Source organism: Entelurus aequoreus, linkage group LG27, assembly GCF_033978785.1.
Source record: "Entelurus aequoreus isolate RoL-2023_Sb linkage group LG27, RoL_Eaeq_v1.1, whole genome shotgun sequence".
NCBI lineage: Eukaryota > Metazoa > Chordata > Actinopteri > Syngnathiformes > Syngnathidae > Entelurus > Entelurus aequoreus.
Genome location: NC_084757.1, coordinates 22,779,497 through 22,799,880, shown reverse-complemented (window position 1 = coordinate 22,799,880; position 20,384 = coordinate 22,779,497). Strand labels below are relative to the sequence as shown.

At 41.8% G+C, this 20,384-nt stretch overlaps 1 protein-coding gene across 3 annotated transcripts in view; it reads left to right on the top strand.

Annotated features, from left to right (window-relative positions):
* Positions 1-20,039, top strand: part of atp8b3 (ATPase phospholipid transporting 8B3) — a 67,827-nt gene extending 47,788 nt beyond the window's left edge. For 2 of the 3 annotated variants that reach the window (XM_062039345.1, XM_062039347.1), the window contains 11 exons: positions 800-979; positions 1,137-1,248; positions 1,321-1,396; positions 1,479-1,602; positions 8,276-8,462; positions 8,536-8,759; positions 8,894-8,977; positions 10,195-10,419; positions 10,499-10,637; positions 16,434-16,564; positions 18,205-20,039. In XM_062039345.1, the coding sequence (XP_061895329.1) occupies positions 800-979; positions 1,137-1,248; positions 1,321-1,396; positions 1,479-1,602; positions 8,276-8,462; positions 8,536-8,759; positions 8,894-8,977; positions 10,195-10,419; positions 10,499-10,637; positions 16,434-16,564; positions 18,205-18,393 (1,671 nt within the window). In that variant the 3' untranslated portion in view covers positions 18,394-20,039. The remainder of the gene's footprint in view (positions 1-799; positions 980-1,136; positions 1,249-1,320; positions 1,397-1,478; positions 1,603-8,275; positions 8,463-8,535; positions 8,760-8,893; positions 8,978-10,194; positions 10,420-10,498; positions 10,638-16,433; positions 16,565-18,204) is intronic. The other variant, XM_062039346.1, reaches the window with a different exon arrangement.
* The last annotated feature ends 345 nt before the right edge of the window (positions 20,040-20,384 follow it).

The following is a 20,384-nucleotide window of genomic DNA, read 5'->3' as shown; positions in this document are numbered from 1 at the left end:
ATGTGCATGTAACTACACGGTTAAAAATTCTCAGCCTGGTAAGGCTTAAAAATGCTGTTGCTAACAACGCTAAGGCTAATTTAGCAACTTAGCAACCGGACCTCACAGAACTATGATAAAACATTAGCGCTCCACCTACGCCAGCCAGTCCTCATCTTCCCATCAACAGCCGTGCTCACCTGCGTTCCAGCGATCAACGGCGCGACGAAGGACTTCATCCGTGGGTTTGGCGGCAAGCATCGGCTAGGCGTAGTAAGTAGTCCTTGTTGTGTTGCTGTAAGTATTGTACTTAGCCGCTAAGACACCGATCGATCCCACCTACAACGTTCTTCTTTGCAGCCTCCATTGTTCATTAAACAAATTGCAAAAGATTCACCAACACAGATGTCCAGAATACTGTGGAATTTTGTCGAAGAAAACAAGAGGCTTTTCTATCGGGTCCAATGGGGTCCAACCACTTCCGTTGCTTTTGTGACGTCACGCGCATAAATCATATCCAAAGGAGTTTTTCAACCGGAAGTGTGGCGGGAATTTTAAAATTGCACTTTATAAGTTAAACCGGCCGTATTGGCATGTGTTGCAATGTTAAGATTTCATCATTGATATATAAACTATCAGACTGCGTGGTCGGCAGTAGTGGGTTTCAGTAGGCCTTTAAAGGTAAATTAAGCAAATTGGCTATTTCTGGCAATTTATTTAAGTGTGTATCAAACTGGTAGCCCTTCGCATTAATCAGTACCCAAGAAGTAGCTCTTGGTTTCAAAAAGGTTGGTGACCCCTGCTCTACTGAGTGCTGTAGGTTTTCTTCCAGCTGTTCTCCCAGGCCTCTCTGAGGACTTTGTGTATTGCTGTCCGGTCGGTTACTGAGGCGTCATGGAAGCAGTGGCGCAAAACGCTGGCCAGGGCGGCGGCCATGGCGACCTGTGACCGCGGCAACCTGCTGGAGAAGCTTTATGAAGAGATGGAGCAAGAGCTTCAGGTAATTACGTGGCACTTAGGTAATTTGTGGATTATTATGAGCCTCTGTTTTTTATTATACAAGGTGGCGGCTTTGACTAATGTGACGCTTGTATGTGCATGTTTGTGTCATGGTCTGTTGGGAGTGAGCCCTAAAGCTTGACATTTATGATCTGTAGCTTCTGGGAGTTACGGGCATAGAGGACCGACTCCAGGAGGGCGTTCCAGAAACGATCGCTTTACTTACACAGGCTGGGATTAAAGTATGGGTGCTAACAGGGGACAAAAAAGGTATTGTGAAACACTTGATATAGCCATTGGCAGTGTTTTTCCCTAATTCCTTATTTGTTTCTGGCCTTGTAGAGACCGCAGTCAACATCGGCTATTCTTGTAAACTGCTGGATCCTGATACAAAATTACTTGAGTGGCAGGAGTTGAGGTTATCAGTGCTGGAAAATACCCACACACACAGGGGAACATGAATGCATCATATCACTGATGTTTATTTGTTCGACCAACAGAAACATCCTGCAGTCCCCAGACCCTGAAGTCAGTTTCCTTAAGGCCGGTGAAACACAGCTGTGGGCTATTGAAAAGGACAAACCCGGATCAAAGACGGCGATGGTCCTGACTGGTCCCGAACTGGTAAACACAGTATCTCACCAAAAATACTCCACTTATATATCAGCAAGCCTTTTTTTCATATCTTCTCAAGGGACAATAGTAGAAAGCAGAGGAGTGTAGTAGCATGATCACTTAATTAACTTTTTAGATAAATTGTACTTGTCAGTGTTACATGTGTACAGGGGAAGAAGAAGGCACAGACAGCAGGGATGTCATTTTAGCTCTATATTTATTATTTAACACAATATATATATATACAAGGGAATGGAGTGTGACTAATCCAGAATGTGCGGTGTGCGCATATGTTTGGAAATTAACTGTAGTGTGTTACCAGTAGTGTTGAGTGAGAGGCAGAAGTCCAAGAGGGGCAAAGCTGGCTCGGAGGTCCGTGAGCAGGCAGGAAGTCGGAGGCGTCAAAGTCCGTGTCCAGGAGGGAGGTCGAGATCCATAAGGGGCAGCCAGAGAAACAGAGGGTAACACAGGGAGACGAGACATACTGTTCGTAACACGGGAACGGAGGAATGCTGCTGGAAGACGACAAGGGGGACGCGAGACCAATCAACACGGAGGGGGAGAAACACAGAGAGAGAGTATGCATATTGCTTGGAGAAGTCTCGACTAACTGTACAGGAACAGGTCGCTACGTTCTGACACAGGATAGCAGGTTGCGCTGGCTTAAGAAGGCAGGAAAGCTCATCAGTGACAGGTGTGTAGATTGCTGATTGGCGATGGAATGCAGCCGCTTGCTGCAGCCGGAGTGGCGCGCGCCGGCGCAGATGAATGCGCACTGGGGTGCGCTCGGGCCGTGACAGTCAGAGTAATTTATTGCAACCTACTTTTTACTTTACTTAGGTATTTTTGTGTTACTTTTACTCCATTACATTGAGTTTCATTTTGATTTCCACATTTATGCGTGGGTTCTTCCCGGGTACTCCAGCTTCCTCCCACCTCCAAAGACATGCACCTGGGGATAGGTTGATTGGCAACGCTAAATTGGCTCTAGTGTGTAAATGTGAGTGTTAATGTTGTCTGTCTATCTGTGTTGGCCCTGTGATGAGGTGTAGCTGGGATAGGCTGCAGCCACGCCCCGCGACCCCGAGAGGGACAAGCGGTAGAAAATGGATGGATGGATGGACAACAAATACATATTCCAAACATGTGTTGTTAAAATAAAATAAAAATGCATTAGTATCTGCTTGTCACCCTGATTTAGTATTTCAAGGCAAGTTAGCCATCATTTTCCATTCCATTTCCATTTTTATTTTTATTTCATTCACTCAATGCAAAGTATAAACAATTGATACAACATTAAAATACAGCTTGAATGAAAAGAATCAGAAAGGAGTATACATGTAAAATATCTGCCCTCGATTCACCCATATACAACATTAGCTATTTAACTGGGTAGACTTTTAAGGCCATCCATCCATCCATTTTCTACCGCTTATTCCCTTCAGGGTCGCGGGGGGCGCTGGAGCCTATCTCAGCTACAATCGGGCGGAAGGCGGGGTACACCCTGGACAAGTCGCCACCTCATCGCAGACTTTTAAGGCCATATTTATATTTTATAACATTCAACAAAAAAAACTTTAAAAAAAAAACCCATCAGCTTACTCAAAGCCATATCTTTTCATCATCATTATTTTTACAAGTTTGTAAATACAGAAAGAAATGTATATTGTTTTGTTCCTCTTCCAATGTTTTCCATAAACAAACACTCCTACATCGAAATTTATATTGTCACAGAAAATATTAATCAGATGCACAGGCAGTTTTGTATCATGAGTAGGGATGATGTTTGATAAGAAATTATCAAATTCGAGCCTATTATCGAATCCTCTTATCGAACCGATTCCTTATCGATTCTCTTATCGAGTCCAGATAGGTTGTTGTATATGGAAAAAAACACAATATTTGGTTTAACAAATCACTTCACATTCTCTACTGCTCGCTACTATAGTATTACCATATCTGAGTTATTGTGCAGAAATGTGGGGAAATAACTACAAATGTGCGCTACATTCGTTAACCGTGTTACAAAAAAGATCAATTAGACTGATACATAATGTTGGATATAGAGAACATACAAACACTTTATTTACTGAGTCAAAAATATTAAAGTTCAATGATTTGGTAAAATGGCAAACAGCTAAAATGATGTGGAATTAAATGATGGAATGGATTAAGTAAAGAAGTTAAACATTGTACTGATATGATCCAGTTTAAGAGGTTGTTCAAATGAATAGTGCTTACAAAGTACAAAGAAGAAGAATTATGAGAAATACGTTCAACCTTATTGAAAATAAGATATTCTTCATCACAGTATATTAATAATGACTGAATTAGTTAATTACATATTACAAAACTCTTGTATTACTCATTCACAGATATTTTATTATAAAAAGGTCAGTAAATGATGTATATATTTGTATGAAGTGGGAAAGGGGTAGAATTAAATAAGCTTTACTTCTTCCTACTCCTGTAAAGTGAAATGATATGAAACTGTGATGTATTATGATGTGGTCGGATCATGCTTTGTTTAGTTATGTTCTGTTAGTTTTGGACTTCCTTAGTTGTTTTGTGCACTTTGGGGGTTTGTTTTAGTCACCATGGTTACTTATGATTTTCGCCTGCCTTGTACGCACACCTGTTGCTCATCAGAGACTCTATTTAAGCCTGCCTTTTCCGCTCACTCGTCGTGGCTTCATTGTTTGCATTTGCAACAGTTACATTGGCATTCTGGTTTTCGAGCGCATGAGTCCTGTGCTAAAGTTACCTTAGCTTCTAGTATTCCTGTGCTAAGTAAGTTTTTGCTTTAGCTTCTGCTGCTGTAACAGCCCAGAGAAGAGAGTGCAGGAAGGCTGAACGAATCTGGCGGAATACAAAACTTCATATTCACCATGACATCTATAAAGAGAGCCTCCAGGCCTACAATTTAGTCTTAAAAAGTGCTAGAGAAACATTCTTCTCCAATATCATAAACAGCAACACAAATAAGGCCAAAACCCTATTCACAATCGTTGACAGACTGACTAAACCCCCAACACAAATACCAGCCGAACTCCATTCCACGCAGAAATGCAATGACTTTGCATTCTTTTATACTGATAAAATTGAAGGCATCAGACGCACCATCAATATCTCAAGTAAAAAAGTTGGATCACCACCCCATTTAGGCAAAAGTAACACAGCAATGATGGCAAGCTTTAATGCCATAGACTCTAAAATTCTAGTGGAAACGGTGACAGCTCTAAAGTCATCCACCTGCTGCCTTGATGTTTTACCTACCAACTTCTTTAAGAATGTTTTTGACTGCCTATCAACAGACATCTTGCAAATAGTTAATAATTCTATTAAATCGGGCAATTTCCCGAAGGCTTTCAAAACTGCAGTCATTAAACCTCTTCTAAAAAAGCAGAGCCTAGATGCCTCCGTTATCAACAACTACAGACCAATTTCAAATCTACCATTCATAAGTAAAATAATTGAGAAAGTTGTCCTCCAACAACTAAATCACTTCTTGGCTTCTACTGGCTGCCACAACAACTTCCAGTCAGGATTTCGACCTCTTCATAGCACAGAGACGGCCCTTCTTAAAGTTATAAATGACATCCGTCTAAACACAGACTCTGGCAAAACTTCAGTATTAATGCTTTTGGACCTCAGTGCTGCATTTGACACTGTCGACCACTCAATACTTTTGGACAGGTTGGAAAACTGGGTGGGGATCTCAGGCACAGTTTTAAGCTGGTTCAAGTCATATCTACAAGATAGGAACTATTTTGTTTCCATTGGTGACTTTGTATCAGAACCAACCAACGTAACGTGTGGAGTCCCCCAAGGCTCAATCTTGGGGCCGACTTTATTTAACATCTATATGCTCCCACTAGGACAAATCATGCAAAATAATAACATTGACCATCATTGCTATGCCGATGACACCCAAATCTATGTAGCGCTATCACCAAATGACTATCGCCCCATAGATCTTCTGTGCCAGTGCATTGAGCAAGTCAAACACTGGATGTGCCAAAATTTCCTACAACTAAATGAAGATAAAACTGAGATAATTGTTTTTGGTGCTAAAAAAGAAAGGTTTAAAGTCATCCAACACCTTCAATCACTGTCCCTGAAAACCTCAAATAAAGCCAGAAATCTTGGGGTTATTTTAGATTCTGATTTACATTTCGACAGTCACATCAAATCAGTAACAAAATCGGCCTACTATCACCTCAAAAATGTAAAAAGACTTAGAGGGCTCATGTCAGCTCAAGACTTAGAAAAACTTGTACATGCCTTTATTACCAGTAGGCTAGACTATTGTAATGGTCTCCTTGCAAGTCTTCCCAAAAAAACTGTCAGGCAGCTACAGCTTGTTCAGAACGCTGCTGCTAGAGTTCTAACAAAGACCAAAAAATGTGAGCACATTACACCAATTCTTAAATCCTTACATTGGCTCCCTGTACATCAGAGAATAGATTTCAAAATCCTCCTGCTCACATATAAATCACTACATGGTCTAGGGCCCAAGTATATCACTGATATGCTCCCACTATATACGCCCTCTAGATCACTAAGATCTTCTGAGACCAATCTGTTAGCGGTTCCAAGAGTAAACTCAAATCAAGGGAGATCATCATTCAGTCACTATGCAACACATAGCTGGAATAAACTTCCTGAAGATGTCAGACTCTCCCCAACTCTCACTACTTTTAAAACTAGACTGAAGACTTTTATGTTCACCTTAGCTTTCAGCTAAATCTTTTAATCTTTTAACTTTTAACGTCTGCACTGTTTTTATTTTTATTGTCTGCATTTTAATTTTGCTTTTATTTTCTTTCATTTCACTTTGTTGTCTGTGAAGCACTTTGAGTCTGCCTTGTGTATGAAAAGCGCTATACAAATAAAGCTGCCTTGCCTTGCCTTGCCTTGCCTTCTCGTGCGAACGGCACGCTTTCCTTTTGTTTCGTTCCTGTCTGTTGTAATGTGTATGATTTATGAGAAATAAATCATCTCCTACCTGCACGCTTTCGTCCGGAGCCGTCAGTTTTGCGTCCCGGGAACGAACCGCAGCACGCTGCACCCCACCCTGACAAATGACTGAGCTACGTGACGTCATTTCTTGTGATGTCTCACGGGGCATTTCTTGTCGGGATGGGAGTCGTTCTCAGGGATTCGAATAAAGAACCAACTCTTTTTCTTTACAATAGTGGTCTTGATAACGGGTACCGGTTCTCAAAAAGGGATTCGAGTCCGAGGACTCGGATCTTTTCTTATCGAACAACCGGGAAAACCGGTTTCGAGCATCATCCCTAATCATGAGTAGATTATACAAAACCCAAAACCAGTGAAATTGGCACGTTGTGTAATTCGTAAATAAAAACAGAATACAATGATTTGCAAATCCTTTTCAACTTATATTCAATTGAATAGACTGCAAAGACAAGATATTTAATGTTCGAACTGAGAAACTTAATTTTTTCTTGGGAAATATCATTAACTTAGAATTTAATGGCAGCAACACATTGCAAAAAAGTTGGCACAGGGGCATGTTCACCACTGTGTTACATGGCCTTTCCTTTTAACAACACTCGGTAAACGTTTGGGAACTGAAGAGACCAATTTTTGAAGCTTTTCAGGTGGAATTCTTTCCCATTCTTGCTTGATGTACAGCTTAAGTTGTTCAACAGTCCGGGGTCTCCGTCGTGGTATTTTAGGCTTCATATTGTGCCACACATTTTCAATGGGAGACAGGTCTGGACTACAGGCAGGCCAGTCTAGTACCCGCACTCTTTTACTAGGAAGCCACACTGTTGGAACACGTGGCTTGGCATTGTCTTGCTGAAATAAGCAGGGGCGTCCATGATAACGTTTGGATGGCAACATATGTTGCTCCAAAACCTGCATGTACCATTCAGCATTAATGGTGCCTTCACAGATGTGTAAGTTACCCATGCCTTGGGCACTAATACACCTCCATACCATCACAGATGCTGGCTTTTGAACTTTGCGCCAGTCCGGATGGTTATTTTCCTCTTTGTTCCAGAGGACACAACGTCCACAGTTTCCTAAAACAATCTGAAATGTGGACTCGACAGACCACAGAACACTTTTACACTTTGCATCAGTCCATCTTAGATGATCTCGGGCCCAGTGAAGCCAGCAGCGTTTCTGGGTGTTGTTGATAAATGGCTTTCGCTTTGCATAGTAGTTTTAACTTGCACTTACAAATGTAGCGACAGACTGTAGTTACTGACAGTGGTTCTCTGAAGTGTTCCTGAGCTCATGTGGCGATTTCCTTTACACACTGATGTCGCTTTTTGATGCAGTACCGCCTGAGGGATCGAATGTCCGTAATATCATCGCTTACGTGCAGGGATTTCTCCAGATTCAGAGCTAATATTTGCAAAAAATAATAAAGTTTTCCAGTTGTAACGTTAAGTATCTTGTCTTTGCTGTCTATTCAATTGAAAATAGATTGAAAAGGATTTGCAAATCATTGTATTCTGTTTTTATTTACCATTTACACAATGTGCCAACTTCACTGGTTTTGGGTTTTTATATTAATATTCATATATATTCACTGTTACAAGTGGCCCTATGAGGGCAGCCATAACTTGCATGTGGACCACAATGAGAACAAGTTTGACACCCCTGCCTTAAAGGTTGTAGTATAAAAGATGTTTCTCTTCAGACAGAGTTTGACCAGAGTCCGGAATGGGGGTCCACATTCATGAGCCTGGCCAAACAGTGTCAGTCGGTGTTGTGTTGCCGGGTGACACCTGGGCAGAAGGCCAACATCGTCACTTTGGTCCAGAACCACACCAGCTCAATTACGCTGTCAATCGGGGACGGCACCAACGATGTCAACATGATTAAGAGTAAGTCAAAAGTTGATATTGCAAAATGTTTTGATGGTGGTCCTGAATCTTGTTGTGCATTTGGCAACATTAGCGGCTCACGTTGGCGTGGGTCTGGTAGGAGTGGAGGGAGGCCAGGCTGTGCAGAACGCAGACTTCACCTTGTCCCAGTTCAGGTTCCTGCAGAGGTTGCTCCTGGTCCACGGGCGCTGGTCTTACCGCCGCATCTCCCTTTTCTTGAGTTACTACTTGTTTAAGACATGCAGCTACACGCTTGTCCAAATATGGTTTGGCATCTTCAACGGCTTCAGTGCTCAGGTATGACATCCTTAACCCTTGGTTAACTTTTCCAGGGTAAAACAATGATATTCCACCACCAGTAACAATTACTAGTCGGTTCCTTTTTTTTATTTTTTATATTGAAAATGCCTTTTAACTTTTCTCTCTTGCAGTCAGTATATGAACTATGGTTCATAAGTATGTACATCGCCTTCTACACGGCTTTCCATATTCTGTTTGTGGCCTTCTTTGAAAAGGTGAGAAAGTTCAAATGTTTTAATATAATATTCAATTGAAAAAAGTCAGAAGTAAAATCCAAAATGTCAAAATATGCAACGAATACCGATTTCTACCAATTTAAGCAGACAAGTTTGTTGTTTAATATTAATAATTATAATAATTTTATTTTGTTAAATGCCATTTATATGTGTTTATTTTTAAAAATGTTTATATTTATTTACAGTAATAATAATACCCAAACTTGGGTCATTGAAGCTACTTGGAGAAACAAAATCATTGTAAATAATAGCATATTTTTTATATTATTATTATTATATTATTTTAGTAACATAATGTGATTGTAAAACATACATATTTATTTAAACCCGTTTAAAAAAAATGCATTAGTTTGCTACAGTATAATTTTATTTTCATTAATAATTTTATGTGTATATTATTATTATATTTAATTATACAGTACTAATGATTATACACATGCTTGCAAATTATAGAACGACTAGAATGAAAAAATAATATATAATTTAATAATACAACAACAGTTTAAAAAAATGTATTAATATATTATTTGAATATTTTTCTTATTCATGCTGGAAAACTAAAATGTTGTTAAATACAAAGAAAATGTACAAACCCCAAAACCAGTGAAGTTGGCACGTTGCGTAAATTGTAAATAAAAACATAATACAATGATTTGCAAATCCTTTTCAACTTATATTCAATTGAAAAGACTGCAAAGACAAAATACTTAACGTTCAAACTGGAAAACGTTGTTATTTTTTGTAAATATTGTCTCATTTGGAATTTGATGCCTGCAACATGTTTCTAAAAAGCTGGCACAAGTGGCAAAAAACACTGAGAAAGTTGAGGAATGCTCATCAAACACTTATTTGGAACATCCCACAGGTGAACAGGTTAATTGGGAACAGGTGGGTGCCATGATTGGGTATAAAAGCAGCTTCCATGAAATGCTCTGTCATTCACAAACAAGGATGGGGCGAGGGTCACCACTTTGTGAACAAAAATGTGAGCAAATTTTCAAACAGTTTAAGAACAACATTTCTCAATGAGCTATTTCTTATATACCGGTAACTTATCGAACTTCACTGGTTTTGTGTTTTGTATTTGCATTATGAGAATGTTGAATTCCAAAATAAAGGTACATATGTCTTTCATTCATTAGCTTTGTACGACTGCAGGTATTGCAGTCTCAGTTACTTAAGGTTCTTTCTTCTAGGATGTGAGTGCAGAAAACAGCCTAAAACGGCCCGAGCTCTACAAGTCTGGACAGAGGCAGCAGCTTTCCAGTCCTCTGGTCATATTTGCGTCACTGGTGTACGCCGTCTACGCTTCACTTGCTCTCTTCTTCATCCCGTATGGAGTCTACTTCGACACAGATTTAGACTACCAGACCATGGCAATCACTGTGTCCATGGCAGCTACTTTTACTGCCATCATTGAGGTCAGACTAGCACACAATGCGATTCGATGAAAGACTATTTTACTTGTTGGCCTGAACTGTTTATTTTCTCTTCTATCAGAATGTGTTGATCAGCAGATATTGGACAATGTTGAACATAGGAGCAGTGTGCTGTTCTTTGCTCATGTTCTTCATCGGCACCACGGTCACAAATTGCAAGTTCCTGTTTCTTAGAGCACCTCTGGACTACTACTTTTACGGTACAATCTTTATTCAATTACATTTTTGAGTACTTTGTAGATACAGTCGAGCCCCTAAAGTTAGGAATACGCAGTGAAAAATTAAGTTTGCTTCCAGCCAGATGGATTTGTTTTTAGTAGCGATCGGTGCCGATATTTGCTTCTTTCTTCACCGCAGTTGTGCCCTAGATTTTACTGTCCGTGTCTAAAGATTGTACTCATGTCAAAGATTCCTTCAAAAGGCACGCTCAGGGAGACCCAATTACTACAGATGTCCGATATCGGCCTTCCGATTTTTATTATCGGTATCGGTTTATTTTTTATTTTTTAATTTTTTTTATTAAATCAACATAAAAAACACAAGATACACTTACAATTAGTGCACCAACCCCCCAAAAAACCCTCCCCCATTTACACTCATTCACACAAAAGGCTTGTTTCTTTCTGTTATTAATATTCTGGTTCCTACATTATATATCAATATATATCAATACAGTCTGCAAGGGATACAGTCCGTAAGCACACATGATTGTGTGTGCTGCTGGTCCACTAATAGTACTAACCTTTAACACTTAATTTTATTAATTTTCATTAATTACTAGTTTCTATGTAACTGTTTTTATATTGTTTTACTTTCTTTTTTATGCAAAAAAAATGTTTTTAATGTATTTATCTTATTTTATTGTATTAATTTTTTAAAAAAGGACCTTATCTTCACCATACCTGGTTGTCCAAATTAGGCATAATAATGTGTTAATTCCACGACTGTATATATCGGTATCGGTTGATATCGGTATCGGTAATTAAGAGTTGGACAATATCGGAATATCGGATATCGGCAAAAAAGCCATTATCGGACATCCCCACCAATTACATTTCCATATTCCTTGTTCCACACATGCATGAGTTGCATAAATTCCAGGAGGGTGCATGTCTTGCCAGAACACGGGCTTTAATTTGAAAGCAAGCTGCAACAATTGTTTTTGTGTCTATAAAAATATGCATGTACATTGTAAAAGTACAATGCATCACTTAGTCCTAGTTTATCTTGTCAGTTGAATGATGGGGCTGATGGTGGTTACAGCCCGTGTATAGTAGCTGTTTTTAGTCTGTTTGGTTTGCTTTTTGCTTACAGTGTCCAGGGCGATTTTGATCCAGTGTGATGCTGCTGGCCTTCTTTGTCAGGCAGCCAGTATAAATGTCAGTAAGAGCAGAGAGTGCACGCGATGCGTTCTGCTGTCTTCACCACCTTCTGCAGGTGGTTCCTGTTCTCTTGAGTGCAGCAGTACAACAGAAGGCTTTCTATAACTGACCTGTAGACGTTTGTGAGCAGGGGTGGAGGAAGATGGACCTGTTTCAGCCTCCTCAGGAAATACAGTCTCTGCTGGGCCTTCCCTAACTGATGTTTCATGTGCGGGTTCCACAAAAGGTCTGCCGAGATGTGCACGCCAAGGAACCTGATATTGTCCACTCTCTGGACCTTCTGCCCCCAATTGCAGAGTTCAGAGTGTACACTCAGTTTGGATTTCCTGAAGTCAACTATCATCTCTTTTGTTTTGGAGACGTTGAGCTCCAAGTTACTGTCAATACACCAGTCTGGATCTCCTCTCTCTAGGCTGTCTCGTTGGGCTCTGAAATCAGTCCTGCAAAAGTGATATCGTCAGCAAACTTAACAATGGTGGGAGTGGGGTGTGAGGGTAAACAGTCATGAAATGGAGAGTATTGGACTCAGGACATATCTCTGTGGTGTGCCTGTGCAGAGAGTGAGGGTTGAGGAGGTGTATTTCCCCACAGTGAACTGCCCAGACCGAGGTCGTTTTTCTGCACTAACTTATCAATCAATCACTCAATCAACGTTTATTTATGCAGCCCTTAATCACGAGTGTCTCAAAGGGCTGCACAAGCAACAACGACATCCTCGGCTCAGATCCCACATCAGGGCAAGAAAAAACTCCACCCAATGGGATACAATGAGAAACCTTGGAGTGCAATGGATGTCGAGTGGATCTAGTTCAGTGGTTCTTAATCTGGGTTCGATCGAACCTTAGGGGTTCGGTGAGTCAGCCTCAGGGTTTCGGCAGAGCCTCCGCCGCGGAGGTCAAGATCAATCAATCAATCAATCGTTTATTTATATAGCCCTAAATCACAAGTGTCTCAAAGGGCTGCAAAAGCCACGACGACATCCTCGGTTCAGAGCCCACAAAAGGGCAAGGAAAAACTCACAACCCAGTGGGATGTCAATGTGAATGACTATGAGAAACCTTGGAGAGGACCGCAGATGTGGGTGACGCCCCCCCCCCCCCCCCCCCCTCTAGGGGAGACCGGATGCAATGGACGTCGAGTGGGTCTGGCATAATATTGTGAAAGTCCAGTTCATAGTGGATCTGACATATAATAGTGAGAGTCCAGTCCATAGTGGGGCCAGCAGGAGACCATCCTGAGTGGAGGCGGGTCAGCAGTGCAGAGATGTCCCCAACCGATGCACAGATGAGTGGTCCACCCCGGGTCCCGACTCTGGACAGCCAGCACTTCATCCATGGCAAGACACACCCGACTCATCGTGTAAATAACGGCGTATTACGGATACCCCCAAACAATGTTCCCTCTAATTTTCCATCTGATTTACAGGTGTGTAATTTCTTGTGAGTTCATGCACTGTGTTGGTTTTGTTCTTTGAACAAGGTTATGTTCATGCACGGTTCATTTTGTGCACCAGTGAAAAAACATATAACTTTGTTTTGAATTTGGAAAAAAAAAACATTTTTATTTGTCACGAAAGAATGCGCATATGAAACTGGTGGGGTTCGGTACCTCCAAAAAGGTTAAGAACCACTGATCGAGTTAATAGTGCTAGAGTCCAGTCAACAGTGGGGCCAGCAGGGGATAATCTTGAGTGGAGAAAAGTCAGCAGCGCAGAGACGTCCCCAACTGATGCACAAATGAGTGGTCCACCCCGGGTCCTGACTTTGAACAGCTAGGGCTCATCTGTGGTCACCTAATAACCTCTCCACGCAGGAGTGGTTATATGAAATGACTGTATTGAAGGCTGATCTAAAGTCTACAAAAAAGCATTCTCACATATGTATTACTTCTGTACAGGTGTGTCAGTGCATGGTGCATGGCTGTTACTATAGCATCCTCGGTTGCCCTTTTTGCACCATCTGCAAAATAGTGAGTGCCATGGTTAGCAGGCAGAACACATTTAATGTGAGTGACAATGAGTCTTTCAAACGATTTGGCGATTATTGGAGTTAGAGCAATTGGCATTTGGGCTTTTCACTGTGTTCTTCATGGGAACCGGAACTATTGTGGCAGCCTTCAAACAGGACGTATCAGTTCACAGAAACAGTGAAAAACTAAAAATACAGGTGAACACCTCTGCCAGCTGGTCAGCGCAGTCCCTCAGCATCCTCTCGGCGAAACCGTTGCGGCTGAGAGTGGGGGGAAGGGCTAAATGTGTTCTACTCAGTGGCCTAGTGGTTAGAGTGTCCGCCCTGAGATCGGTAGGTTGTGAGTTCAAACCCCGGCAGAGTCATACCAAAGACTATAAAAATGGGACCCATTATCTCCCTGCTTGACACTCAGCATCAATGGTTGGAATTGGGGGTTAAATCACCAAAAATGATTCCCGGGCGCGGCCACCGCTGCTGCTCACTGCTCCCCTCACCTCCCAGGGGGTGGAACATGGGGATGGGTCAAATGCAGAGGACAAATTTCACCACACCTAGTGTGTGTGACAATCATTGGTACTTTAACTTTAACTTAACTTAACTTTTTCTTGGGGGGGGCATAACAGAAAATAATTGAGAAGCACTTTATTGAACATTTAAAGGCCTACTGAAACCCACTACTAACCGACCACGCAGTCTGATAGTTTATATATCAATGATGAAATCTTAACATTGCAACACATGCCAATACGGCCGGGTTAACTTATAAAGTGCAATTTTAAATTTCCCGCCACATTTCCGGTTGAAAACGTCTCGGTATGATGACGTATGCACGTGACGTAAACGGTTGATAGAAGTATTGGTACCCCATTGAATACAATACAAAAAACCTCTGTTTTCATTCCATAATTCCACAGTATTCTGGACATCTGTGTTGGTGAATCTTTTGCAATTTGTTTAATGAACAATGGAGACTGCAAAGAAGAAAGTTGTAGGTGGGATCGGTGTATTAGCGGCGGACTACAGCAACACAGCCAGGAGGACAGAGATGGATAGCAGACGCGCTAGCCGCCGAACTCACCTTAACTTCCTCCGTCTCGCCGACCGCATCTGTGATCGGGTGAAGTCCTTTGTCGCACCGTCGATCGCTGGAACGCAGGTGAGCACGGGTGTTGATGAGCAGATGAGGGCTGGCTGGCGTAGGTGGATAGCTAATGTTTTTAGCATAGCTCTGTGAGGTCCGGTTGCTAAGTTAGCTTCAATGGCGTCGTTAGCAACAGCATTGTTAACCTTCGCCAGGCTGGAAAGCATTAACCGTGTAGTTACATGTCCATGGTTTAATAGTATTGTTGATCTTCTGTCTATCCTTCCAGTCAGGGATTTATTTATTTTGTTTCTATATGCAGTTAAGCACGATGCTATCACGTTAGCTCTGTAGCTAAAGTGTTTCGTCGATGTATTGTCGTGGAGATAAAAGTCACTGTGAATGTCCATTTCGCGTTCTCGACTCACATTTTCAAGAGGATATAGTATCGGAGGTGGTTTGAAATACAAATCCGTGATCCACAATAGAAAAAGGAGAGAGTGTGGAATCCAATGGGCCAGCTTGTACCTAAGTTACGGTCAGAGCGAAAAAAGATATGTCTTGCACTGCATTCTAGTCCTTCACTCTAACGTTCCTCATCCACGAATCTTTCATCCTGGCTCAAATTAATGGGGTAAGCGTCGCTTTCTTGGTCCGAATCGCTCTAGCTGCATTGAAAACAATAGGAAAATGTGAGGAGCCTTTCAACTGACTACGTCACGCTACTTCCGATAGGGGCAAGGCTTTTTTTAATCAGATATCAAAAGTTGCGATCTTTATCGTTGTTGTTCTCTACTAAATCCTTTCAGCAAAAATATGGCAATATCGCGAAATGATCAAGTATGACACATAGAATGGATCTGCTATCCCCGTTTAAATTTAAAAAATTCATTTCAGTAGGCCTTTAAAACAGTACTGAAGTGTGCCAAATTTCTTCAAGGAAAACACTGAGGGTGGGACAGGAAGTGTTACTGCCTTAGGATATTGACGCGACATTGTCTACTCCATTAGTAAATAGTGGGCGGCCCCAACGTTGGCTAGCGGGGGTCATGCCTAGCGACAGTGCCAAGGAAAAGCCACAGCCTGAAAAACCCCTTTTATTGTGAAAAGCCTTACAGGTAAAATATGTAAACGGACAAAGACAGGATTATTGTTCAGTAGAGATAGAGAACTAAGCTACAAGCTTAAACTTTTAATGAGGCACTCTGAGGAATAAGATTCTTTGTTCGACTTTCCGTCCAAGTGCAGCTGGGATAGGCTCCAGCGCACAAGCGGTAGAAAAGAGAAACAAATAGATAATTCACTGCTGTTACTGTTGTACGTGTCTGCATTGTTGCACTTTCCTAAAAAGAAACCTTGTTTTTGAGCACATTCACTGGGGAATTACCAGCTACCAGTGTACAGTTTGTTTCATTTAAAACATTCTTGGAGTGGTATTACACTAAAGTTAAGCAGTTTTGTGTTTGTATTCTGTTTCCTTACTGTACCCGAAAATGAACTGTAATGACAAATGGCAATTTAAGAAATAAGTAAACAACCTGATGTGTGTGGATTTTTCATCAGGTGCATCCGACATGGCCTTCAGAGATCCAGTCGTATGGCTCACGGCTGTGCTCACCGCCTGGACGGCCGTGTTGCCTTCACTGATCTTCCATGCAGTCAGTGCCATCCACCCCAGCCAAGACAAACATAAGGTGAATACATTTTACTTAAAGGCCTACTGAAACCCACTACTACCGACCACGCAGTCTGATAGTTTATATATCAATGATGAAATCTTAACATTGCAACACATGCCAATACGGCCGGGTTAACTTATAAAGTGCAATTTTAAATTTCCCGCAAAACTACCGGTTGAAAACGTCTATGTATGATGACGTATGCGCGTGACGTCAATCGTTGAACCGGAAGTATTGGTACACCATTGAATCCAATACAAAAAGCTCTGTTTTCATCTCAAAATTCCAGAGTATTCTGGACATCTGTGTTGGTGAATCTTTTGCAATTTGTTTAATGAACAATGAAGACTGCAAAGAAGAAAGTTGTAGGTGGGATCGGTGTATTAGCGGCGGACTACAGCAACACAACCAGGAGGACTTTGAGATGGATAGCAGACGCGCTAGCCGGCGACCTCACCTTGACTTCCTCCGTCTCCGGGCCGCCGACCGCATCTATGATCGTTGCTCCGTCGATCGCTGGAACGCAGGTGAGCACGGGTGTTGATGAGCAGATGAGGGCTGGCGTAGGTGGATAGCTAATGTTTTTAGCATAGCTCTGTGAGGTCCCGTTGCTAAGTTAGCTTCAATGGCGTCGTTAGCAACAGCATTGTTAAGCTTCGCCAGGCTGGAAAGCATTAACCGTGTATTTACATGTCCATGGTTTAATAGTATTGTTGATCTTCTGTCCATCCTTCCAGTCAGGGGTTTAGTTCTTTTGTTTCTATCTGCATTTAAGCCCGATGTGCTATCACGTTAGCTTTATAGCTAAAGAGCTTCGCCGATGTATTGTCGTGGAGATAAAAGTCACTGTGAATGTCCATTTCACGTTCTCGACTCTCATTTTCAAGAGGATATAGTATCCGAGGTGGTTTAAAATACAAATTCGTGATCCATAATAGAAAAAGAAAGTGTGGAATCCAATGAACCCTCGTACTTAAGTTACGGTCAGAGCGAAAAAAGATACGTCCTGCACTACACTCTAGTCCTTCACTCTCACGTTCCTCATCCACGAATCTTTCATCCTCGCTCAAATGAATGGGGTAATCGTCACTTTCTCAGTCCGAATCGCTCTCGCTGCATTGTAAACAATGGGGAAATGTGAGGAGCCTTTCAACCTGTGACGTCACGCTACTTCCGGTACAGGCAAGGCTTTTTTTATCAGCGACCAAAAGTTGCGAACTTTATCGTCGATGTTCTCTACTAAATCCTTTCAGCAAAAATATGGCAATATCGCGAAATGATCAAGTATGACACATAGAATGGATCTGGATTGTGGGGCGGTATAGCTCGGTTGGTAGAGCGGCCGTGCCAGCAACTCGAGGGTTGCAGGTTCGATCCCCGCTTCCGCCATCCTAGTCACTGCCGTTGTGTCCTTGGGCAAGACACTTTACCCACCTGCTCCCAGTGCCACCCACACTGGTTTGAATGTTACTTAGATATTGGGTTTCACTATGTAAAGCGCTTTGAGTCACTTGAGAAAAAGCGCTATATAAATGTAATTCACTTCACTTCACATCTGCTATCCCCATTTAAATAAAACAAATTCATTTCAGTAGGCCTTTAATTTACATATATGGATAACAGCCACTGATGTCTTACCTGGATGTGTGATGCAGGTCCACAGCATGACTCCTCAGCCAGTAGAACTGAATTCAAGGTTCAAACGAGGATCATCTCGGCGTCGTTCTTCATTTGCTGTCTCTCAAGGACCTGCGCCTGAACGCCTGATCTCTTCAGGCATCCAAAACACAGTTATGGATACCAACGGTGTGGCCTCGAGCGATGCGATTTGGTCTCAATTATAACACGAGTCGCAATTATTCTGATTTTGGACTCATCTTGACAACATCATGGAAGACTTGCAACTCGACTTGGACTTTTACATCACTGACCCGGGACTTGACTCGGGCTTTAGCAATACAACCTCATAGCACTTGAGAGATTAGGTAAGAGTGTTCAGCAAATGTGTCCTCAGCAGTTATATACAAAATGTATTTTAAAGACAAAGTCGATGCAACTATGATTATCTTGACCATGTGACAAGTTTGCATTGCAGCATATTCCCCAGGTCATGTCCCAGCAACCGCATATCAATGTCAAAGATGGCATGCCACTCAAATGTGCAAGTACTTCCTGTGCATTCTGTCTAGTAAGTATACTGAACAAAAAAACACAACACTTGTTTTTGCTCCCATTTTTCATGAGTTGAACTGAAAGATCTAAAACTTTTACTGTATACACAAAATACCTATACCTCTTAAATATTGTTAACAAATCTAAGTGAGCACTTCATCTTCGCCAAGTTATTCTATCTCACCTCACAGGTGTGGTATATCAAGATGCTGATTAAACAGCATGATTATTGCACATGTGTGCCTTAGGCTGCCCACAATAAAAGGCCATTCTGAAATTTGCAGTTTTGCTTCATTGATAGTCTTTGGGGGTCAGAAAAGCTTTCAGTATCTGGTGTGACTACCATTTGCCTCACGCAGTGCAACACATCTTCTTGGCACGTTGATCAGGTTGTTGATCGTGGCCTGAGGAATTTTGGTCCACTCTTCTTCTATGGCTGGGTGAAATTTCTGGATATTGGCAGGAACTGGAACATGCTGTTGTATACGCCGATCCCCAGCATTCCAAACATGCTTAATGGGTGACATGTACGGTGAGTATGCTGGCCATGCAAGAACTGGGATGTTTTCAGCTTACAGATCCTTGCAACATGGGGCTGTGTATTGTCATGCTGCAACATAAGATGATGGTCTCGGGTGAATGGCACAACAATGGGCCTTATTATCTCATCACAGTATATATGTGCATTCAAAATTATATCAATAAAATGCACTTGAGTTTGTTGTCCATAACATACAGCTGCCCACACCATAACGCCACCCCAACCATGGACAACTCGATTCTCAACGTCTCAGCAAACTGCTCTCCCATACAACACCCGACACGTTTGCCATCTGCCCTGAACAGTGAAAACCAGGATTCATCCGTGAAGACAACACTTCTCCAACGTGCCAGACGCCATGGAATGTGAACATTTGCCTACTCATGTCGGTTACAACAACGAACGGCAGTCAGGTTGGGACCCCGACGAGGACGACGAGCGTGCAAATGAGCTTCCCTGAGATTATTTGGTTATGCAAACCAATTGTTGCAGCAGCTGTCCGGGTGGCCGGTCTCAGACGATCATGGAGGTGCATCAGCGGGATGTGGAGGTCCTGGGCTGATGTGATTACACATGGTCTGCGGTTGTGAGGCCGGTTGGATGTACTGCCAAATTCTCTGAATCGCCTTTGGAGACGGCTAATGATAGAGAAATTAACATACAATTCCTGGGCAACAGCTCTGGTGGACATTCTTGCAGTCAGCATGCCAACTGCACTCTCCCTCAAAACTTGTGGCATTGAAAACTGAACATTTCAAAATGGCCTTTCATTGTGGGCATCCTAAAGCACACCTGTGCAATAATTATGCTGTTTAATCAGCATCTTGATATGCCACACCTGAGGTGAGATCGATTATCTTGGTAAAGAAAAAATGCTCACTAACAGATTTAGACAGATTTGTGAACAAAATTTGAGAGGAATAGGTATTTTGTGTATATAGTAAAAGCTTTAGATCTTTGAGTTCAACTCACGAAGAATGGGAGCAAAAACAAAAGTGTTGGGTTCATACTTTTTGTTCAATCATTTGCAATCTTAGTTGACATAACTTTTTTACTTGCCGTTGAAAACAGGCAAGGAATTGACTAAAAAGCAAGCTTTCTAAACATACGGCCCCAAAAACT